The sequence below is a fragment of the Lithobates pipiens genome, unplaced genomic scaffold (assembly GCF_037356315.1).
Source record: "Lithobates pipiens isolate NorthernLeopardFrog02 unplaced genomic scaffold, aLitPip1_a1.2 Scaffold_30, whole genome shotgun sequence".
NCBI lineage: Eukaryota > Metazoa > Chordata > Amphibia > Anura > Ranidae > Lithobates > Lithobates pipiens.
In genome coordinates this window covers 18,915,528-18,940,408 of record NW_027507791.1, presented here as the reverse complement: position 1 = coordinate 18,940,408, position 24,881 = coordinate 18,915,528, and the positions used below count along the sequence as shown (strand labels likewise).

At 44.2% G+C, this 24,881-nt stretch overlaps 1 protein-coding gene across 1 annotated transcript in view; it reads left to right on the top strand.

Moving 5' to 3' along the window:
- GALC (galactosylceramidase) overlaps positions 1-24,881 on the top strand; it is a gene marked incomplete in the record, with an annotated part of 51,457 nt that overhangs the window by 6,535 nt on the left and 20,041 nt on the right. The window contains 7 exon segments of the mRNA XM_077463729.1: positions 1,282-1,320; positions 11,247-11,377; positions 12,997-13,152; positions 17,976-18,100; positions 20,113-20,240; positions 22,516-22,605; positions 23,509-23,598. Of these exon segments, the coding sequence (XP_077319855.1) occupies positions 1,282-1,320; positions 11,247-11,377; positions 12,997-13,152; positions 17,976-18,100; positions 20,113-20,240; positions 22,516-22,605; positions 23,509-23,598 (759 nt within the window).

The following is a 24,881-nucleotide window of genomic DNA, read 5'->3' as shown; positions in this document are numbered from 1 at the left end:
ACCATTACAGCAGTTTTACAGGACAGGTTCACTCAGAACAGGCCTCGTCATGGTCGACCAAAGAAGTTGAGTGCACGCTGCTCAGCGTCATATCCAGAGGTTGTCTTTGGGAAATAGATGTATGAGTGCTGCCAGAATTGCTGCAAAGGTTGAAGGGGTGGGGGGGTCAGCCTGTCGGGGCTTAGACCATACACCGCACACTGCATCAAATTGGTCTGCATGGCTGTCGTCCCAGAAGGAAGCCTCTTCTAAAAAAAAGATGCACAAGAAAGCATGCAAACAGTTTGCTGAAGACAAGCAGACTGAGGACATGGATTACTGGAACCATGTCCTGTGGTCTGATGAGACCAAGATAAACTTCAGATGGTGTCAGGCGTGTGTGGCAGCAACCAGGTGAGGAGTACAAAGACAAGTGTGTCTTGCCTACAGACAAGCATGGTGGTGGAGTGTCATGGTCTGGGGCTGAATGAGTGCTGCCAGCACTGGGGAGCTACAGATCATTGAGGGAACCATGAATGCCAACATGTACTGTGACATACTGAAGCAGAGCATGATCCCTCCCTTCAGAGACTGGGCCGCAGGGCAGTATTCCAACATAACGACCCCAACACACCTCCAAGATGACCACTGCCTTGCTAAAGAAGCTGAGGGTAAAGGTGATGGACTGGCCAAGCATGTCTCCACATCTAAACCTTATTGAGCATCTGTGGGACATCCTCAAATGGAAGGTGGAGGAGCGCAAGGTCTCTAACATCCACCAGCTCTGTGATGTCATCATGGAGGAGGGGAAGAGGACTCCAGTGGCAACCTGTGAAGCTCTGGTGAACTCCATACCCAAGAGGGTTAAGGCAGTGCTGGAAAATAATGGTGGCCACACAAAATATTGACACTTTGGGCCAATTTGGACATTTTCTGTTTTAGGGGTGTACTCACTTTTTTGTTGCCAGCAGTTTAGACATTAATGGCTGTGTGTTGAGTTATTTTGAGGGGACAGCAAATTTACACTGTTATACAAGCTGTACACTCACTACTTTACATTGTAGCAAAGTGTCATTTCTTCAGTGTTGTCACATGAAAAGATAGAAGAATGTTTACAAAAATGTGAGGGGTGTACTTAATTTTGTGAGATACTGTATATAAAGTGTGTTCTGGTGGGGCAACATTAGAGTGTGAGCTTCAGTGGTATAGAGACTAATGTGAATGGCTTGGTGCTCTTTGTACGGCACTGCGGTATATGTCAGAGCTACATAAATATATTTGTCTTCTGTCTTTGTGTCTCAGATATGGAACGAGCGAGCCTTCGATGTGACGTACATAAAGGTAAGGGCAAAGATCGCATCGCACATGTGAGAAGGGAGTTTCTATTTGTGTGTTTCTGTGCTCCCGGCGTCTGCTCTGCCCTCTGCAACTCTGTGATGTGTGATCTGTGATCTCTGATGATGAAATAATGGTGAACATTAAAGCTGAACTCCTACCAAGCTTCACATTTGACTTACATTTTGAATTATCAGCCCTCCTCCTCCTCCTCCTCCTCCTCCTTCTTTTAATTGGTCTTCATGCTTCCTCTGCAGCACCTGGTTTCTGAAATATGTTAGTATGGTACATTGCAGTCCTGGAGGTCCTCCCTTTCTTTTTTTTTTTTTTTCTTTTTTTTCTCCCTGGTGAGAGAGTTGTGGGACGTTGATAAGAGTTGCTTTCAATCAAAGCCTTCAGTAGGGGAGAGGTGTTTTGGTATTCAGGGTTTGGGAGCAGTCGACACAAGTTCTGGTTGGAAGCGCACATGTAAGGCTGGCTACACTGGGGGGCTCGGGGGGAATCTTAGGAGGACACAGAGATTGTCTGTGCCCTCCTTCTGCGTCCTCTGTCTGTGCCCTCCTTCCGCGTCCTCTGTCTGCGCCCTCCTTCCGCGTCCTCTGTCTGCGCCCTCCTTCCGCGTCCTCTGTCTGCGCCCTCCTTCCCGGTCCTCTGTCTGCGCCCTCCTTCCGCGTCCTCTGTCTGCGCCCTCCTTCCGCGTCCTCTGTCTGCGCCTCCTTCCGCGTCCTCTGTCTGCGCCCTCCTTCCGCGTCCTCTGTCTGCGCCCTCCTTCCGCGTCCTCTGTCTGCGCCCTCCTTCCGCGTCCTCTGTCTGCGCCCTCCTTCCGCGTCCTCTGTCTGCGCCCTCCTTCCGCGTCCTCTGTCTGCGCCCTCCTTCCGCGTCCTCTGTCTGCGCCCTCCTTCCGCGTCCTCTGTCTGCGCCCTCCTTCCGCGTCCTCTGTCTGCGCCCTCCTTCCGCGTCCTCTGTCTGCGCCCTCCTTCCCGTCCCTCTGTCTGCGCCCTCCTTCCGCGGCGCCTTCCTGCGCCCTCCTTCCGCGGCGCCTTCCTGCGCCCCTCCTTCCGCGGCGCCTTCCTGCGCCCTCCTTCCCGCGTCCTCTGTCTGCGCCCTCCTTCCGCGTCCTCTGTCTGCGCCCTCCTTCCGCGTCCTCTGTCTGCGCCCTCCTTCCGCGTCCTCTGTCTGCGCCCTCCTTCCGCGTCCTCTGTCTGCGCCCTCCTTCCGCGGCGCCTTCCTGCGCCCTCCATCTGCCTTCCACTGTGCCTGTCCTCACCCTCCTTCCGCGGCGCCTGTCTGCGCCCTCCATCTGGTTTCCACGGTGCGTGTCTGCCTTCCACTATGCCTGTCTGTGCCCTTCGTCCGCGGAGCCTGTTCACACCCTTCTTCTGCCTTCTGTGGTGTGTGTGTCTGCCTTCCACTGTGCCTGTCCGCGCCGTCCTTCTGCCTTCCGTAGTGCATGTCTGCCTTCCACAGTGCCTGTCCACGCCCTCCTTCTGCGGTGCCTGTCCGGCCCTCCGTCTGCCTTATGCGGTGTGTGTCTGCCTTACCCTGTGCCTGTCTGCGCCCTCCTCACAACACAACACCTCACACAACACTCTGAGGTCCTGGTGGAGGGGGTGTTACAGTATGGTGGTAGTTTATTGTAGTTGATGTGTTGACTCTGTCCCTGAGGTTCTCCGCCGTACACTGGACAGGCTGGGTCTGGTCAACGTTGGCATCATCGCTTCGGACGGACAATGGGAAATAGCACACGCCATGGTAGTTGATCCCTATCTAAACGATGCCGTGCAGGTCATAGGGTAAGTGAATCCTAAGGATGGGAATGTCAATTTTAGTATCTGCACCAAAAAATTTCATAGATATATGGGACAGATATATTGTATATAATATTTCTAGTGTGGCGCTTGCATGTCCCGGGGTAGTCTGTAAATCATTCTCTGTGGAACCTCCAGAATCCTAGTTCTGTACAGAGGCTATGCTTATTTCTGATGTCTTATTAAGCCCCACCTCCTACTGCTAAGCCCCACCCCTGTGAAGTGTCAGTCTCTACTCAAACTGAAAGCAGACCTCCACCCTGAAGTGGAAGTTCCGCTCATCTGATCCCTCCGGTGCCACAATCGGCACCTTTCATAATCCAGGTATCTTCACCCACTTCCGGGACAAGCTAGCCGCAGATGCCCCACCGCTGGGTTCTGGGAAACACACAGTTCCCAGGACACAGCGGGGGACCAGTGGAGACGCGCAGCGCGACTCGCGTATGCGCAGTAGGGAACCGGGCAGTAAAGCCGCAATGCTTCACTTCCCGATTCCCTGACAGGATGGCGGCGGGGGCAGCGGAGAGATGAGCGATTGCTCGTCATCTGCCACCGACATCACTGGACCCTGGGACAGGTGAGTGTCAATTTATTAAAAGTCAGCAGCTGCAATATTTGTAGCTGCTGGCTTTTAATATTTTTTTTTTTTAAAGGTGCAGCTCCTCTTGAAGTCTTAATAGTTGACTGACAGGGGTGTGGCTGAGTGCTTTCAGGGGGAGAGCTTAAAGCTGATCTTCAGTTTTGCACAATGGTACCGGCTCCTCTCCTGGACTGAAATGGCTTCCTTTGATTTCACAGCACACTGTGAGCTTCTCACAATGTGCTTTAGAAGCTGCAGCAAGTCAGAGCCCACCTCGTTTGCTAGCTGGAGGACACCCACCATCATCTAGCGCTTTCCCCAACCCACCAGCCTGCCCACTCCTCCAGACGGACACCCATCCAACTAGGTATTTTTTATATTTGCATAACTCCTCCCAAGAGGCAGCCCACTACGCATCAGAATGGAGGAGCACTGAGGTCGGGTGCTGTAATGTTTTCAGGAAGCCATATACAGCACTCTGCCGGCCTCTCTCACAAGTCGCGATCTGCTTGCATTGCACAGAGACCTGGTGTTGACATCAATGAGTATAAAATAAGGCAGCCAATGAACTCTTTCCTTTTCACTTTGTTTTCCCCTTTTTTAAAATTTTTTTTTTGTATTTTTTCTTTCTTTCTTTTTTTTTTTTGTGGGGTTTTTCTTTTTATTTTTCTTTTTTTACATTTTTTCCTTTGTTCCCCCCTATTTCCTTTCTGCAACACATGCATTCTTAAGAAGCATATCTGTGTAAATCCTGCATTGTATAGAAGTGTTTGGGTGGAGTTGGAGTCACAGAACCCGGTATTCATGTCAGTAAATACAAATCTGAGCGGGGAAACCTGCTTTCAGGTGGAGATGAGCGATCCGGGACGGGGCGCAGAGACGCCGGTGGCTTGCATGCTTGCTTTCTAGCATGTTGGTGTTGGTGTTGGTGTTGGAGGGAGCTGGTGGTTCACAGGAAACCACAACAGTCACTGGGGAGGGGTAGGGACGAGAGCCAGGGAGTGTTCTCAGGTCGTCTCCAGCACTCTTCATATACAGAAATGTTTTCTGCAGAATTGTACACGCAGATTTAGAAATAGCGGTCAGGAGATTAAACAGATAATTTTCCTTTTTTAAAGTGTCTTCTTTCCTTCTTCTTTGTAAAGGTGAACTGACACCGGTCACCCTCCCCTGGGATTTGACACATTTACACATTGCAGGACTGTTGCCATGTGATGTAGTGACAGGGTGGATTTGATTTAAATCCCTAGTAAATTGGCTTGAATTAAACCATAATTTTAAAGAGCAACTGTCATCTCTGTCCCTCAGCGGCTCCTCCTCTGACCCGCTTTTGTCTCTCTGATAGCCTCATTCACTTTAATAGGACGGCTGGTGATGTGGCAGTGACAGAACAAGGTGAGGGACGTGGCGGCAGGTGGTGAGTGGATGCCCGCTAACAGGCGCTGCCATGATTGATGTAAAATGACAGGTGCTCTTTAAATGTAAGGACTTATTCTTGCTGGTAGTTGGGAAACCTTCATTTTGTTTGCAAATATTAAAGATTCTATTTAGAATAATAATTTGTCAGGTTAGTAAAACAGTGATATCAGAACTGATTCAATCATACAGTTTGTAGTGTACATAGATATGCAAAACAATGGGATAAAGGAATATTTCCGACCTTTGTTTTATCTCATGGTTACTGTAAAATTGTGTGAATGCATCAATGCAGTGCATGTTATCTCAGATTGCAGAGCTTGGATTCATTAAATGAGTTTACCAAAAAATTTAAATATTGCAGAATATAAAGCCACACACTACATAACTAAGCTCCATTTCATAATAAATAAACAAAATTATTAATGTATCTTAAATAGAAAACCATCTTTAGAAAGATATTATTATTTTTTTTATTTTTTTTTTTACTCCAAAAGCATTTTATTAAAATACATTTGATAAAACTTTTTTTTTTTTCATTGATTTTATCCATCCTGTGTGGTGACATACACAGGTTTTAGCACACATTGGGGAGATTTATTGAAACTGGAGCACTCAAAATATGGTAGCCAATCAGCTTCTAACTTCAGGTTGTTCAATTAAGCTTTGACAATAAAACCTGGAAGCTGATTGGTTACCATGCACAGCTACTCAGATTTTGTCTTCTTCTTCTTCTTCTTCTTCTCTTCTTCTTCTTCTTCTTCTTCTTCTTCTTCTTCTTCTTCTTTCTTCTTCTTCTCTTCTTCTTCTTCTTCTTCTTCTTCTTTCTTTCTTCTTCTTCTTCTTCTTCTTCTTCTTCTTCTTCTTCTTCTCTTCTTCTTCTTCTTCTTCTTCTTCTTCTTCTTCTTCTCTTCTTCTTTCTTCTTCTTCTTCTTCTTCTTCTTCTTCTTCTTCTTCTTCTTCTTCTTCTTCTTCTTCTTCTTCTTCTTCTTCTTCTTCTTCTTCTTCTTCTTCTTCTTCTTCTTCTTCTTCTCTTTCTTCTTCTTCTTCTTCTTCTTCTTCTTCTTTTCTTCTTCTTCTTCTTCTTCTTCTTCTTCTTCTTCTTCTTTTCTTCTTCTTCTTCTTCTTCTTCTTCTTCTCTTCTTCTTCTTCTTCTCTTCTTCTTCTTCTTCTTCTTTCTTCTTCTTTCTTCTTCTTCTTCTTCTTCTTCTTTTCTTCTTCTTCTTCTTCTTCTTCTTCTTCTTCTTCTTCTTCTTCTTCTTCTTCTTCTTCTTCTTCTCGTCTCTCCTCTTTCCAGCTGCAGAGTCATGCAATACAGAATAATGGCAAAAACTATCAACCGTCTCTATACTTTATTTTTATTATTTATATATATATTATATAATTTATTTTTTTTCTTTCTTTGTCATACCTCAGTGCTGCTGATCTTCTGCCACCCCTTTGCAGCTGCACCTCTCTACATGCATTCCAGCAATACCTTCATGGCATTTTCTCCGGGTTCCCTGATGGTGACAACAGTGGGCTATGTGTGTTTGAAATGGCCACTTACAGTGCCTTGAAAAAGTATTCACACCCCTTGAAATTTTCCAAATTTTCCGCATTTTGTCATGTTGCAACCAAAAACGTGAATCAATTTTATTGAGATTTTGTGATAGACCAACACAAAGTGGCACATAATTGTGAAGTGGAGGGAAAATGATAAATGGTTATCAACATTTGTTTTACAAATAAATGTGAAAAGTGTGGGGGCTTTGTATGGCGCCCCCCTGAGTCAATACTTTGTAGAACCTCCTTTCTCTGCAATTACAGCTGCAAGTCTTTTTTGGGATGTCTCTACCAGCTTTGCACATCTAGAGAGGGACATTTCTGCCCATTCTTCTTTGCAAAATAGCTCAAGCTGTGTCAGATTGGATGGAGAGGGTCTGTCAACAACAATTTTCAAGTCTTGTCACAGATTCTCAGTTGGATTTAGGTCTGGACTTTGACTGGGCCATTCTAACACATGAATATGCTTTGATCTAAACATTCCATTGTAGCTCTGGCTGTATGTTTAGGGTCGTTGTCCTGCTGGAAGGGGAACCTCCGCCCAGTCTCAAGTCTTTTGCAGAGTCTGACGGGTTTTCTTCTAAGATTGCCTTGTATTTGGCTCCATCCATCTTCCCATCAACTCTGACCAGCTTCCCTGTCCCTGCTGAAGAAAAGCATCCCCACCACATGATGCTGCCACCACCATGTTTCACGGTGGGGATGGTTGTTCAGGATGATGTGCAGTGTTAGTTTTCCACCACACATAACATTTTGCTTTAGGCCAAAAAGTTAAATTTTGGTCTTATCTGACCAGAGCACCTTCTTCCACATGTTTGCTGTGTCCTCCACATGGCTTCTCACAAACTGCAAATGGGACTTTTTATGGCTTTCTTTCAACAATGTCTTTCTTCTGATCACTCTTCCATAAAGGGCAGATTTGCGGAGAACACGACCAATTGTTGTCCTGTGGACAGATTCTCCCACCTGATCTGTGGATCTCTGCAGATCTTCCAGAGTTACCATGGGGCTCTTGGCTGCTTCTTTGATGAATGCTCTCCTTGCCCGGCCGTTCAGTTTAGGTGGATGGCCATGTCTTGGTAGGTTTGCAGTTGTGCCATACTTTTGCATTTTTCGGATGATGGATTGAACAGAGCTCCGTGAGATGTTCAAAGCTTGGGATATTATTATTTTTTTTTTTTTTTTTTTTTTTTTTTTTTTTTTTTTTAATGACCTAACCCTGCTTTAAACTTCTCCACACTTTATCCCTGACCTGTCTGGTGTGTTTCCTTAGCCTTCATAATGCTGTTTGTTCACTAAGGTTCTCTAACAATCCTATGAGGGCTTCACAGAACAGCTGTATGTATACTAAGATTAAATTACACACAGGTGGACTCTATTTACTAATTGGGTGACTTCTGAAGGCAATTGGTTCCACTAGATTTTAGTTAGGGGTATCAGAGTAAGGGTCCTTTCACACGGGCGGATTAGTTCTGATCCGCCCCGTGGATGTCCGTTTGCTCAGCGGGGATCACTCCGCCGATCCCCGCTGAGCAGGGAGATGACAGCTCCGTCTCTGCACACTGCGCAGGGACGGACCTGTCACAGCGCCGCTCTCCCCTATGGGAGATCGGATGACGACGGACCGCAGTGCCCCGTCGTCATCCGATCCGCAGACGGATGGAAAAATAGCTTTTTCCTCCGTTACACTTTTTCGGATCGGAGCGGGTCGGATGTCGGCGGACATGTCACCGCTGACATCCGACGCTCCATAGACCTCTATGGAGCACCCGTTCAGGTCCGCCTGAAAAACTGACAGGCGGGCCTGAACGGGACGTCAGTGTGAAAGAGGCCTAAAGGGGGCTGAATACAAATGTACCCCACATTTTTCACATATTTGTAAAACATTTAGAAAACCATTTATCATTTTCCTTCCACTTAACAACTTTGTGTTGGTCTATCACATAAAATACATTTTATGTTTGTTTGTAACATGACAAAATGGAAAATTTCAAGGGATAGGAATACTTTTTCAAGGCACTGTAGTCTTCATTGGAATCCCATTGATGGGTTGACAATACAGGAGCACTACTGGGAGAAGGGGGGGGGGGGGGGAGTGTCGCCCTGTAACAGGAAGTGTCTGAACAAGGGCGTTCATAGTGGGGATCCCCAGGAATTTTTTATTTTTTTCTATGCAAGCTGTAGATTTAAGAAAATTAAAGTGGTTCTAAAGGCAGAAGGTGTGTGTGTGTGTGTGTGTGTGTGTGTGTGTGTGTGTGTGTGTGTGTGTGTGTGTGTGTGTGTTTTTAAATTTATTTTGTTTACCTTAATGCATTCTATTAAAAAAAAAAAAATAATAATTCTGGGTGCCCCATTGGCTCCTCCTGTTGCCAGTCACAGCCATTGAACCACCCAGGAGAGAGCAAAGGGGAGGGCCAAGCCTCGCTTTGTGTGTGAATGGACAATGCTGTTGCTATTGGGGACACTGGCAGGGGGAGGAGCCAGGGAACCTATAAAGAAGAAGATGAGGGCTGCAGGTACAGGTAAGTATAAAATGTTTTAGTATTAAAAAAAAAAAATCACAACCTATTACAATCACTTTAAAAACATTTTTTGCAAATATTTTTATCATGTTAAAGCTGAACTCCAGGTAAACTGCTAAATGCACCAATAAAGTTCATACATGGTTCAAACTCATGCTACCACTTTATAATGCGTTTATAGCTTTTTTGTTTCCTTCATTTTCTTCCTTCCTTTTTTTTTTTTTTTTTTTTTTTTTATTATTATTTATTATTTATTAAATTTTTTTTGCTTTTACTTTTTTCTTTTCACCTGGTCATCCTGCTGGACAGTTCATTTTGGTTTTGAATAGAACAAGCTCTACTGCAAATGTATCGGTTACAGAGATGCGAAAAAACATTTGCCTGTGCTTTCAATGCTCAGCTTTTATTTATGTAAAACCTTTATCCCAAAGGGGGAAAAAAAAACAAAAAACGTTTGCTGTAACTAATTTATAAAGTGTGAGGCTAGTTTGGCTTCAATTTTTTTTTAGTGAGTTCAAATCTGATATTTTTATATTTAATGCTCTTCCCCACTTTAATAATACAAGTGGTGTGTTACTGGTCACATCACGGAGAGGAAAAAAAGAAAACGAATGCAGCCGCTACATCAAATGATTGGTAAACGGCATCAGTAGTTTTGGGATTAATACCGCTCTAATGGGTTCCCTGCAGTTTGCTATGGGGGCAGACACACAAGCATCCGCTGGGGACCCCAAAATAGTAGGAGGTTCAGGACAGCTCTGTGCAGAAAAGAGCAGGTAAGTATTAAAAAAAAAAAAAAAAAAAAAATTATATATATATATATATATATATATATATATATATATATATATATATATATAATATATGTATGTGTGTGTATATATATATATATATATATATATATATATATATATATATATATATATATATATATATATATATATATATATATATATATATATAGAAAATTTATTATTATAGTGTGTGTGTATGTATGGATATAGAGATGGATAGATTTTATCATACTTTTATTTACAAACACTATATAATAGTTTAGAAAATTATAATCATAAAAAGTAGTGAAGGGAAGAAGGAGAAAATTAGGGCTAACTATGGTAAACTATAAGCTAAGACATTTTTATTTAAAGCGGATCTTCACCGTACATAAAAACATTTTCCACTACCTTCTCCCCCTTTCACAATTTTTGTGTCAATTCGTGAGGAAGGGGCCTACCTCATATCTGAACAATGTTTTGTAAACGTATATATTCCTCCTACGTTCACACTAGATGCAGTACGAATTTGCTGCGGATTCGGCACTGCATCTGAATCGCAACCCCTCCATGCAAACCGTTTGCGGAGTGTAAGTTAATGGCACCTGTCAATCGGTTTGCAAAATGCAGTGCAATTTGCAGAATTGGCTTACACCCATGTGAGACGATTCTGGCACGGAGAAAAAAAAAAAGGGTCCTGCCGCCAGTTTGGTGCGAATGCAGTGTGTTTTGAGCCATACAAGTCAATGGCTCAAATCACACCCCGGGACACTGTGTGTCTTTTGTTTTTTTTGTTACAGCGGCAGCTTCTGTATTTACAGGGTAACTCCTAGCTGTCATTATGACACTCAAAAATTGCAAATGCATGCTGGGTAGGATGGGGGAGGGGTGTATTTTACGTGTCCTGTGTACTTCATGAAGTTTTTCAGGTATGTCCACATTTTGTAAACTGGCACATAAATGATTTATAGCGCTACATTATTTTGTATACGTTCCCTGGAGTTCAGCTTTAATGTATTTTTTATTTCCATTATAAGTAATTTATTGATTTTAATTTGCATATCCTTTTTATTTTTTTATTTTTTCTTAACTCCCCGCTATAGCATTTAATTCCCACGATCCCTTTTTGCTGCCTCACCTGCTTCATGCTGCTTTCCTGTTGCATGTTTTTTATTTAACTGATGGCGTGGTGCGTCTCTAACCTCTTGCTGGGACAGGTGAACTGCGCACTTCTTGTTTTTCACCCTACGCGCTTTTTTTTTTTTTTTTTTCCTTTCTCTTCTACAAGTTGCTGCGCTACACCCTGGATAAGTTTGGTTTGGAACGGGTGAGGATCGTTGCCAGTGATAATCTTTGGCAGCCAATCGCGTACGAGATGCTGCAGGACTTGGAACTCCTCAGGGCAATCGATGTGATAGGGTAGGCCATCATTCAGAAATATTAAAGCCCAACTCCAGCCAGAAGTTTAGTTTCGGGTAGTGTAGGGAAAGGCTACAGTCTCAAATGGATATTTGCTGCAGGGATTCTCACTTCCTTTTCTGTCTGATGCCTGTCATCTGGTACAAATCATGAGATGGGGAATGTTGGACCACCGGTTGTTTTTTTTATTTTTTTTAATTGTTATAATATTCTTTTAAGGAACACCACAGACAACTTGATGGTAAAAAAAAATGTTGAGCTTCCAATGACCAGTATGAGAGAGTGAGGGCGATAACACCAACTTTCACACACCTGCTCCCCATTCATACCTGGGGCCTTGTAACACCGGGGAGGGAAAATGGCTAATTGGGCCCAATTTGGACATTTTCCCTTAGGGCCGGTTCACACTGCGGGCGATGCGAGGCGACACCGACTTGCCTCGCCGCGACCTGCCGCGACCTCAGCGGCGACTTGCAAATGACTTCTGTATAGAAGTCAATGCAAGTCGCCCCGAGGTCGCCTAAAAGTAGTACAGGAACCTTTTTTCTGAGTCGGAGCGACTCGAGTCGCTCCTCTCAGAACGGTTCCATTGTACAGAACGGGGGCGACTTGTCAGATCGCGGCGAGGCAAGTCGTGTCGCCTCGCATCGCCCGCAGTGTGAACCAGCCCTAAGGGGTGTACTCACTTTTGTTTCCAGCGGTTTAGACATTAATGGCTGTGTGTTTCAGTTATTTTGAGGGGACAGCAAATTTACACTGTTATACAAGCTGTACACTCACTACTTTACATTGTAGCAAAGTGTCATTTCTTCAGTGTTGTCACATGAAAAGATAGAAGAATATTTACAAAAATGTTAGGGGTGTACTCACTTTTGTGACTGTACTGCATTCTTCTGAAAATATCATTGTATGTGTGAATGCTGTAATGATATATACTTGAGTGCAGTGCCCTCCAAATGCAGCCTACCAGTGCCTGGATCACGATTGCCCGCTTGGATTTGAATTGCCCACATGGACGACTGCAGTGACAACCCCTGGCTTCTATAATGCATGTCGCACTGATTTTAATTTGCCGGCATTGGATCAGTGTTACATCACAAGAGCAGGTCCAGGAGGCGGGACTTTTAGAACGACCGTCCGGGCATTTCAGATACAAGCAGAGGACTGCATGCTTGAGTTTCGGCGTCCACTAGCCTGGCGCACAAAGCCTTTGTTCCGCTTGCGTTGCCCTTGGTGGCACCGGTTTTGGGTGGCTTACCCCCCCCGCCAATGGTGCGCATACCACGGGTTGAGAAACACTGCAGTAGATGAACCAGAACACTTCTAGCTTCATTTTGAATTTTGTTTTGCATTAAATGTAAGTTTAAATCTCTGACAGCAATTTGGAATTTTTTGTGTGAACCACCTCATTGTCTGTTTGTAAGCAACATCATTGAAGGTCTTTATTCATCAAATGTCATTTATTGCCAATAAAAGGTGTACCTGTACTGGATTTTACTCTCTTACCCTCCTGACCAGTGTCTAAGCTCCCTCCCCTCCCCATTCCCAGCATTTTATCTGCTTCTGAATGACCGGTCCTCTTTGAAGCTAATCTGGAACAACTCCTCCTTCTCCTACAGAGCCCATTATCCCGGTACCCACGCGGTTCCTGATGCCATTTCCACGGGGAAGAAACTCTGGGCCTCGGAAGATTACAGCACTTTCAACAACGAGGTCGGTGGTGGATGCTGGGCACGAATCCTGAACCAGAACTATGTCAACGGGAATATGACATCGTGAGTTTTATAGCCTATTGTTTAATCTGTGTGTCCGGGTCACATAGTCCTAGAGATTAGCACTATATAAATGACTGATCCATAGGGACTCCAAGCAAAATCATTTCTTGTCCATTGAGGGCACAAGAAATCTTCAACCCTCAGGTTATACTGCCTCCTACAGGGTGATTGAACATTGTTAAGCCAAAAAACAAATACTCCCTACGACCAGCAGCTCTGTTTTTTGCAAGTGTCCTAGGAGCTAAAAATTGTAGGCCAGTCCAATAACCACCTCTACTACCAGCATGTCTGTTTGTTCCTAGTGTCCTAGGAGGATGGACGTGTGTGTGTGTGTGTGTGTGTGTGTGTGTGGGTTTATTTATGATAAAAAATAAAAATAAAAATAAAAAAAAATATATATATATATAAACATTTTAATTGTAAAAAAAAACCCCCCCCACACAGATGTCCATCTTAGGACACTAGCAACAAACAGAGGACAGCTTTTTATTTTATTTTTATCGAAAGTGAATATATATATATATATATATATATATATATATATATATATATATATATATATATATATATATATATATATATATATATATATATATATATGTATGTGTGTGTGTGTGTGTGTGTGTGTGTGTGTGTGTGTATATATATATATATATATATACATACATGCACACACATACATGCGCACACACACATACATACATACACACACACATACATATATATATATATATATATATATATATATATATATATATATAGCACAGGAGGCCTTGGAGCCTTTTGGGTTATACTGCCATCTATAGGAAACATTAACATTGCAGACCGTGCTATAGCCGAATGACCGCTACAGTGCAGCCGGCCAGTTCTGGAAGGGTGTCATATGACATCCTCCCACGATCGTGCCGGAGGAATGAGCCCTGCTGCAAAGCTTTGCATCAAATTGGCGTGCTCTGTGATCGTTGTGTGTCCTGGACACGGCTGATCACAGACCATGGTAAAGAGCCAACCAGCGGCTCTTTACCATGTGATCAACTGTGTCCAATCATGCAAGCCGGTTGTAAGCGCGTGGAGAGCCGATAGCCGACTTGTGTGAAAGGGACGTCTACACTGATTATCGGTGCCCCTCAAGTGATGCCTCATCAGCGAACATAAGTGAAGGGGAAAAATTTAGAGATTTGCAAAAACGATGAAAACCCTTTTTTCAACAAAAAAAAACTTTTTTTTTTTTTTTCAACAAAATATAAACCAAGCAGTGATTAAATACCACCAGAAGAAAGCTCTGTGTAAAAAAAACAAAAAGATAAAAATGTCAGAAGTACAGTGTTGCATGACTGCATAAGTGTCGTTCAAAGTGTGACCGCGCTGAAAGCTGAAAATTCGACCTTTTGCAGGAAGGGGGTGAAAGTGCCTGGTAGGTAAGTGGTTAAAAACAAGCTATAGGCCAAGCCAAAGTATAACTATCCCTAGTATATTAGCATGCCCCAGATTTATTAGTGTCCTAGGAGGATGGATTTGTTCAGCTCTTCTAACAAACTCTTCAACCTTTTGTATGAAGCACACCCACTGATGGCGCTGACGTCCTGTCATTGGCGTCCTCTTCGGCTCTGTCGGGTGTGGCTGCACCCTCTGCCCTCTCACCTCTTCTTGCTGCAATCATACAGGTTTTATGGTCCAAATTACTCAGCTGTTTTCTGACTGTGATTGCAGAAACCATAAAAAGAAGTCTATCATCCTCTCCAGCAGATTCTGTAATTTTACCTGGGCCCTTGGTGTCTTCTGAGCAATCGCCTGCTGAAATAGATTTTTGGTTATTCAAATTCCTGACTGATGAGCCCATCCCCTGGAAAGTTGTAGCCTTCTGTCATAACGCCAAAGTACTGGGTTGCTTTAATCCCTGTCTGATGAGCCTGCCTTGTCGCGGACTTAAAGAGGAAGTAAACCCTGATGGGTTTACTTCCTCTTTTTTTCCCTGCAAAGGTAAAACATAATGGACTACTATGCATCGCATAGTAGCCCATTATGTGTCACTTACCTGACACAGGAGCCAGCGAAGTCGCCGCTGTCCCCTGTAGTCCGCCGCATCCATCTTGCTGGTGGCGTCTCGCAGCTCCGCCGCTGTCATTCGGCGAAGCCGCGATGACGTCACTCCCGCGCATGCGCACGGGAGTCGACAAATGCGGCAGCTCCATTCTTGGAACTGCCGCGCTCAGTGCGCCTGCGCGCCGCTGTCTACGGCGCATGCGCCGTAGACAGCGGTGCCCGTTTTCGGGCAAATATCTCCTAAACCATATAGGTTTAGGAGATATTGCTTGGACCTACAGGTAAGCCTTAATCTAGGCTTACCTGTAGGTCAAAGTGGTTTGTAAGGGTTTACAACCACTTTAAAGGAGACCGTTTTGACCCTTATTGATGCAGTCCACCATTCCCTATATAAGGTTATCATCCATCGGGAAACTTCTTGGGGAGAGCATTTGTATGTTGGGGTGTGTGTGTGTGTGTTGTTTGTTTGTTTTTTTATATATTTTTATCCTCTAGGTTATATTTTTTGGGGTACCTAAAAAATAAAAAAGCCACCGTTTGAACCCATTGGAGACTTTTTTTTTTTTTTCCCTCAACTCTCTTCCACAAGATTTGCTATTTATTTTTTGTAGCCATTACCTCTGCAAGGTGAGTCTGAACTGGTGGCCTTATCTTGCATGGGAACCCTTTTTGGTGTTACATGGTGGTATGGAGGTCCAGAACGTCTTCCTTTTTGCATAAGGTAGCTTCTGCATTTCACCTAAACCAGGACATTGTTCTCCCGTCTCGCTCCAGTTCATTAGAAGGAAATTATCCCCCAATGTATGAACGTTTGTGAGTTTCCTCCCATCCCTGTTGTGTGTGTGTGTGTGTGTGTGTGTGTGTTTGTTTGTGTTTTTAGGAAGACCAATTCCCTTTTTCGTCTTTCCGGGTGGCTCTCCTTCGTTCAAGATAGGGTTCCACCCTCCCCTGCCAAGGCACACTTACTAGGTTTGTGAGTGCTTCTTGGGCTTTTTTTTTTATTTTTTGGATCCGGCAACTGCTTTTCCAGATTTGTAAGGCTGCCGCCTAGTCTTCTGTTTTTAGATGTTCTCCAAATTTCATCAGGTGGATGTTTCATCCTCCATCTGAGCCAGCTTTGGGCATAAGGTCCTTTTTTTAGGTGGCTTATTGAGCTGTAGGCAGCCCCCTGTTTGTATTTTAAGTCCGTTAGCAAATATTTGCTGTGTTGACCAGCCCTTGATTGAACTTCCTTTGGACATCCCAAAGATTAAGGCTTGCTATGCCCTTGAATGTACAAGAAGAATAAAATATATATAATTTTTATAATCTCCATAAAATCTTTCTAGGAGTCCATTGAAGAACTTGGGTCTCACCCATCTGTTTAGAATTCTGCTCTAGGCATTTGTGTGTCGAAACTGTGGCACGCTGGGAGGAAGATGGGTTATCCTGGCCTGAACTACAGCTTTGTTTGCCAGTGTCCGATCCTCATGTAGGTGGTAGTATAACCCAAGGGTTAATGTCTTTCTGTGTTCCTGAATAAACTCCAAAGAAAATGATTCTTTGGGGAGCACCAATATTTTATGTGTTCATTGCAGAGCTGACTGGGATCACAGCGAGAAGGGCACTTTCCTCTTGGCTGATTGTGTCACTGACTTGTGAATTTCCTGTGTTTTGCTTATGGAAGATGTACTGAGTGACTTCCTTTTTGGGTTTTTGTCATTTGCACCCTCCAGTAGACTCCAGTGGATGCCTAGAAATCGAAGTAGACGGTGGTGAGCGCAGAAACTTGGCTACAAATCCAGCCTCGGCTGCTGGGAGTCAAGGGAGCTCCTCAAAATAGGGACATGGACAGCAGTGAATATCCAGTAAAGCACACTTTCCCAACCTTTTCAACACAGAGGAACCCTTGAAAAAACTTTCCAGTCTCATGGAACCCCTAATAAGTGTTCCTATATCTACAACTCATGATACATTAATGTGATGGTCAGTGGGGAGAATGGTCCTTACACTTGTGGACATTTGGGAAGAATTACCCCCTTACAGATGGCTAAAAAGATCAATGGTGTCATTGGGAACTTATCTGAGAGGCAGAAATTGGTTATTGCTCGAGGAACCCCTAGCAACCTCTTGAGGAACCCTAGTTGAGAAACCTTGCATTAGTGTGATAGTCAGTGGGAAGAATGTTCCTTACATTGGGAAGAATGAACCCTTTACAGATAACTAAGATCAAGGGTGTCAGTGGGAACTCAAGGAACCCCTAGCAACCTCTAGAGGAATAAAAGAAGAAGGGGGCGCCTCTGGGTGTAGATTTTTTTTGAAAAGCGATTTATTGACAAATCATTCTAAAACAGAGATTTTGCACTCACATTTTCCATAAAATCAATGGGCATGTAGAATAAGAGGGGTCATCTGATTTGTCCGTCACTTCAAATCCGGTCCGCAAGTGTCCTGTTGTCCTCTCCTGGCGTTACCACTGGTTTGTTCAAGAAAAGCCGGCTTGGTGGACGCAGGGGATGTTTTTCCAAAACGAGGCTTGGTTTACTGTGACACGCGGGTCACGGAGTTGTGACGTCACGGCGGGCGACGCGTTTCCTGAGCGTTCGGGTCAAGATGGAGGGACGACCGCGCTCTTTCATCAGTCCTCTAGAGGAACCCTGATTGAGAAAGCCTGCAGTAAAGTATCTAATCCTACTACATCATTAACAGGGAATCTTGTTTTGGGTTGAGTTGTTCTTTAATCCTCCTTCCACTTGGCTATTCCACATTGCTGCAGCTTTGTTCTTTTCCTCTACCCTCAGAACGATCTCATGGAACCTCGTGGCCAGCTATTATGAGCAGCTTCCGTTCGGCCTGGAAGGACTGATGACCGCCAAAGAACCATGGAGTGGAAACTACGTGGTCTCCTCTCCTATATGGATCACAGGTAGGTACAACTCGCTCAGTAACTGCCTAGCAATAGTACACCGGCAGTAAAATTAGGGTTTTGGTTAACTGCGCTTCACAGAAATCCCATCTCGCCTGTTGGACTACAACCCCCTGTTTTATGGAGATGAGAAAAAATGGAGAAGTTCTGTAGTCTAGCAGGGGAGAGCTCAGGCAGGGTTGCCTGATATTTCTGTGCAGCGGAGTTTTTAGCTCACTGGATTCCTAACAGATCAGAAGGTATTTTTATGTGCTTGGAGCAATAATGTTATTAAACACTCAATGTGAAATTATAGCAGCACTTGCAGTGTTTGATATTTGCTTTCCTAGAAACCCCACCATAGTCAGCCTTATGTGCATGCATCAGCCTGGGGTGGGGCACACTCTTATTTTTTTTTAAAAGAGGTTTTAACCCTAAAGAAAAAAAACAAACCTCTTTGCTGACGTATATGTGCATCAGCTGGTCAGCAAGTGGTTAAAGCATGGTAAACCGCATAGTAATTTTGCTGTGTAACTTGTCCCCTTCTATGCCGTAAAATACCTGGTTGATCCTGTCTGTTCCTGTGTCCTCCTTAGTGTGCTGACTGCGGTAATAATGGCTAGTGATCCATGATACTATGGTCAGTTTATATGAATCCTTCATCCCGTTTATTAGTCTTTCCCTCCCTCCCTGCCTGTCAGTTCCTAGTGTGTGAGTGATCTCCAAACCTGCCCCTCCCCTACTGCCGCTATTTTGTGTGGCAGTAAAGTCAGTAAGTACCATTCCTGCCAGCCCCTCTGTTATAACAAGGTATAATACAGTGTCAGCCTGTGGGTTATTTTTATGTTTATATTTTTTTTTTAAATGCTGCTAACTACCTTATTTCAGACCGCCGCTGTGTGGTCACGTGACCTCCCACCAATCTCCTCCCCCGAACTAAGGGCTACAGTGGGGGTGACTGAGCAGACAGCACGGCGGTCACGTGACTTCCTGGCTGATGTCAGGGGAATCTGGCCCCCTCCCGCTGTAGTCCTTAGATTGGGGGAAGGAAAGTGGCGGGGAGGTCACATGATCGCACAGTGGCACTCTGAAATAAGCCAGCATTATTTAAAAAAACAAAACAAAAACATTGACACTGTGTATTATACCTTGTTATAACAGAGGGGCTGGCAGTAATGGTACTCACTGACTTTTTTTTTTTCTTCGGTCAACTCAGCGAGCTGAGTGGGGGGGGGGGGGGAAGTGATTGCTGTACTGACCAAGCGATGTTAGTGCAGCGATCTCTTCCGCTGTGCCTTTGTATTCTGAAAGGGCAACTGCCCCTTACCACCTTACCAACCCCTGCCAGAACACTCTCCAATCAGCAATCACAGCTATTGGCTGCGAGTGCTGATTGCTGGTTTTCCAGTGAGTCCCTTTCACAAAACGGTCCTTTAGACCTGCTGAACCGGCCACTATTGGGACCGTGTGTACCCAGTTTAGGACAGGTGTGCATGCACTTTCTTATGGCATTGGGGATGAAGGACAATGTACTCTGAATTTGGGTGGTCATGTGACTTCTAGAGTACGCACTTTTTAGATTGGGTTGTGCACATCATGACATGCTTTATCATGACATTCAGGGATAGGGACCATGTGGTCCAGACTGGGGTGCTCACCTGATGTTTACTGGTCTCGGAAGCAAGCACTGAAGTTCAGGGAAGCAGTACTGAGCCATAAGCAGTGAGTGACTGTTATGACAACGAATGGAAGACCTATTTTGAAAAGAAATACCTGATGGTGTGGGTTTCCTCGGTTGAAGTAAAGACTTAAAGCAGAGTTCCACCCAAAAGTAGAACTTCTACTTGTATGCTTCTTCCCCTTTACAGGTTCCCTTCCCCACCACTTCACCCCCCTCCTCCTTCCCTTGGCACGTATTAATCTTAAAAATAAAAAATAAATTAAAGGGGGGGGGGGGGGGTCTTTGGGTGTCATTGAAGGATGCCGAACACCATGAGTGAGGTTGCTGCATGATCCATTTATTTCTCTTCCAGCTCATACTACGCAGTTCACGGAGCCGGGCTGGCTCTACCTCCGTACGGTCGGCCACTTGGATAACGGTGGTAGCTATGTGGCTCTCACAGACAGGCTGGGGAATCTCACGATTATTATAGAGACTATGGTAAGACCCTGTCAGCTTTGCAGTTTCAGCATCTGCCTCTTGCATATTATTTCAGTCACCTTCCAGTGTTTGTTTGTTTTGTTTTTTTGTTTTTTTATCCCTTCCCTTTTTGCTTTTTAATCAAAAAAATAAAGAAAAACTCAATTGATTTAACAAGTATAGATTAGTAGTCAGATGAGTATTAAGGCTGAATTCCACAAATTCAGCAGCTGGCTGACACACCATGAGTTAAGTCTTGATCGCTGCCTGCCACATCATGGGCTTTTCTCTATTTATATCCGACAGGTTTATGGCTCTGCTGGGGAGTATACACTGCACACTCGAGTCTGTGAGATAGGAGAGAAACACAAGCATAGAGAGCAGCTTCAATATGCCTTCCCTTTCCATGTTGCTTCCCCTTCACCGAAGCCTTTGTATTGTGTGAATGAGTTCACATAATACAAAGGCTTCTGTGACTGGGCAGGAGGGAAGGTCACACAGGTCCCCTTTCCTTCTGCAATGCTAATCTGCATGAAGGCTCAATCATACACCACCAAAACTGTGGCAGCACGTGTCCCTGAAAGCTCCCAGTCACACATGGATGATCTGGGGGATATATATATAATCACGATTCTCGCAACGTAAAATCTTTCACATTATACAAAAAAAATTGCTAACTTTACTGGTTGTGTTTTTTTTTTTTTAATTCTTCAAAGCAATTGCATTTGAAAGACCACTGCACAAATACAGTGTGACAAAAAATATTGCAACAACCACCATTTTTATTCTCTCGGGTGTCTACTAAAAAAAATATATGTTTGGGGGTTCGAAGTAATTTTCTAGCGAAAAAATTATTTTTAACTTGAAACCAACAAATGTCTGAAAAAGGTTTAGCGTTTTAAGTGGTTAAACTTTTTCACTTCCAAGTCTATTCCATTGACAAATTGTTACAGTGTTTTTACTTAAAGAGGGATTCCACCAAAAAAAAAAATATTAAAAGCCAGCAGCTATAAATACTACAGCTGCTGACTTTTAATAAATGGACACTCACCTGTCCCGGGGTACAGCGATGCCGAGGCCGATCGCTCGGCTCTCGGCTGCTGTCGCCACCATTCTAGGTGAGGGAATCAGAAAGTGAAGCGAATCGGCTTCACTTCCCGGTTCCCTACTGCGCATGCGCGAGCCGCGCCGCGCAATAGGAAATCTCCGCGCTGTCACTGGGACCCGTGTGTGTCCCAGCAGACAGCGCGGCAGGGCAGGAAATGGCCTAGACTCCCATGGGAGTCTATGCCCGGAAGTGGGTGTAAATACCTGTCTTTGACAGGTATCTCCACCCCCCTCCCCCCTGAAAGGTGTCAATTGTGACACCGGAGGGGGGGAGGGATCCGATCAGCGGAGGTTCCGCTTTAGGGTGGAATCCCGTTTTTAAGTTCAACTGATATAGAATGTTTTGATTAGTTTTTCTCTTTCTTTCTTTTGATGGCTGTGGCTTCAGAAGAACAGAGCGAATTCTTTGCATAGAAAGAATTGTGAAACACTTTAGTCAAGATCGCGATAAAGACTCTTGACGATTAATTGTGCAGCTCTTACATATATTAATATAAAATGTATCTTTTTTTTTTTTTCTTTTTTTTTTTTTTATTGCGGTATGATACACAGATGCCAAGAGTGGTGAATTATAGTTTCCTTTTAAGGGAACATACTCCTCACTCCATAGTCAGGGGCATTGCTCCCAGAAAAAGAATACCACCAATGCTTCAATATAGTTTAAATCGAACACTCTCTTTAATATATAAAAATCATTTTATTCACATTTAAAATTCTTGACCAATATAATGTATTCAGAATCAATACAACTTGGAAAAACTAGTATCGCCCACTTCCAGTTTCGGTCTGTACTGGAAACTACGTCGCCCAGCTCCGTCCCATGCGTTGCGTCATTGATCGCATGACTTCCTCAAGGATTCACGGAAAAAGTCGTGATGAGTGACACAAAGATTCGGGTGAAGCTGGATGATGTCACTATTTACTTTTGTCACTCAGATTTGGGCAAACATTAGGGGTGTTAGATGCACTATTATTATTATTAATAATAATAATGAGATTAGTGGCAGTTCATGAGTTTTCTTGCTCTTCTAATCATGTAATCACTGTGATAGCCAATCCCAGGGATCACATGCTTGGGAAGCCTCCGGAGTTAGGTGTTTTTTTATGTTCCAATGGAAAGGGGTTAATAATTGATTATCCTGTATTATTTAAGCACACTTTTAATATCGCCCTGTATGTTCTCTTTTAGTCGCATGACCATTCTGTCTGTATCCGTCCTTTTCTGCCCGCATTTAACGTCTCCTCTCAGAACGCCACGTTCAAGCTCGATGGTCAATTTGTGAGTATTACATTCTTTTTTTAATTTCATTTTGGCTTCAGTTACACGTTTTCGTACATTTTAACTAATAAAAAAAAAAGAAGGTAGTGTATTGTAGACGTTGTATGATGGATGAACTGTAAAACATTTGTTTAGACTCTTGTATGTTCTTCTCTGGGTTGATGCAATCTAATGGTAAAGCATTTCTAAAGGCAAAGCTCTACTTTTTTAGTTTTGGATACACTATGAATGGGTTGGAGCCCTGTTGTGCTTTTCTTGTGTCTGTGTTCCATTGGGGAGATTTCCCTTTGCTTCCTGTCATAGAGACACAACAGGAAATGAGGGTGAAAAATCCCAGTTTAAACAGTTGGCCCTACTGAAAGATTTCCTTCGGTTCCAGTGACACCTGTAACCTTTTGGATTTTCTTTCATTGCTGCTTGGGATTTCAGTGTGTCCTTTTATTCCCCTGCTCCAATAATCATTCTCCCTTTTTAAAAGGGATGCCGGACATGTACAATTTGATTCATGCCCTTGAAAGGATTTAACATGGCTCCCATTTAAAAAATAAATAAAAATAATAATAATGTAGCTGGCAGGGCTAGTGTCAATCACCTACAGAGGTGTTGGTAGATGAAATCTACTGTAGGGTTTGCTAGGATCTGCCCTATGGTATGGTCACAGGTTGGGGGCTGGTCCGGGATGACTTGTGTTGCAGGATGCTGGCCATCAGACTGAGGACATCTATACATATAGTAGCAAAATGGAAAGGTACTGTGGAGGAAATATCTGTATTGATGCTGAAAATTGCAGCAAAAGCTGTTTTTTGCTTTTAACGGGCTATTCATTTTTTATCCTATTTTTGACTTTGTCTTAAATCGGCAACAAGAATTATAACTCCTCCTCCTTTCCTTCCCTTTCTGTAGAAGGATATAAAGACGTTGCAGGTCTGGCATTCCAAGCTTTGCACCAACACCACCGAACACACTTTGTTTCAGAAGATGTCGCCAATAACGGTCAGTGCTCGATTTTACTTATCATGACTTGCGTGTATAATAAGGAGCCTGTCTGTGGGAAATCCCATCTACACAAACCGCTCGGCCACAAGGGATTTTCACTTTTTATATATATATTTTTTTTTATCAGGTGTTTGCTAAATCAGAATGTTACACCATAAATTTGGCAGACCTCCACAGACATGGCTGAGTGTAAATCCTGCACCGCTGGATCAGCACTTTTGTGTCCGATACGGTTTATGTGAACTATTTGAAATCTATGATTGTGGGCCATACAATACAATGTGTGTTTGCTGATTCACTGTATTACCGTATATACTCGAGTATAAGCCGAGATTTTCAGCCTCTTTTTTGAGGCTGAAAGTGCCCCCCTCGGCTTATACTCGAGTCATTGCCGTCTGACTGCTCGATCAGCGTATCGAGCAGACAGACGGCGGACATTAAAATTCAAAAGCCGCGCCTCCTTCTCCGCCTCCGCCTGTGATAGGCAGAACACTGAATTTCCCAGCAGCCTGTGTTCCGCCTATCACGGACATCGTCTCATCCTCGTCCGTAGTACGAGGATGAGACGATGTCCGTGATAGGCGGAACACAGGCTGCTGGGAAATTCAGTGTTCCGCCTATCACAGGCGAAGGCGGAGGCGCGGCTTTTGAATTTTAGAATGGCCGCCGAGGCGCCGACGGGACGGGACGGAGGCAAGGCACGACACGGGACGGAGGCAAGGAGGCAAGGCACGGCACGGGACGGAGGCAAGGAGGCAAGGCACGGGACGGAGGCAAGGAGGCAAGGCACGGGACGGAGGCTCGGGACACAGGCTCGGGACACAGGTAGGCTGGACACACACACACACACACACACACACACACACACACACACACAGGGATGGATGGATGGAGACACACACACAAAGGGATGGATGGATGGATGGAGACACACACACACAGGGATGGATGGATGGATGGAGACACACACACACAGGGATGGATGGATGGATGGAGACACACACACACAGGGATGGATGGATGGATGGACACACACACACAGGGATGGATGGATGGATGGACACACACACACACAGGGATGGATGGATGGATGGACACACACACACACAGGGATGGATGGATGGATGGACACACACACACACAGGGATGGATGGATGGACGGACACACAGGGATGGACGGACACACAGGGACGGACACACACACAGGGATGGACAGGCATGTCTCACCCTCGGCTTATACACGAGTCAATAAGTTTGCCAGTTTTTTTGGGGGTAAATTG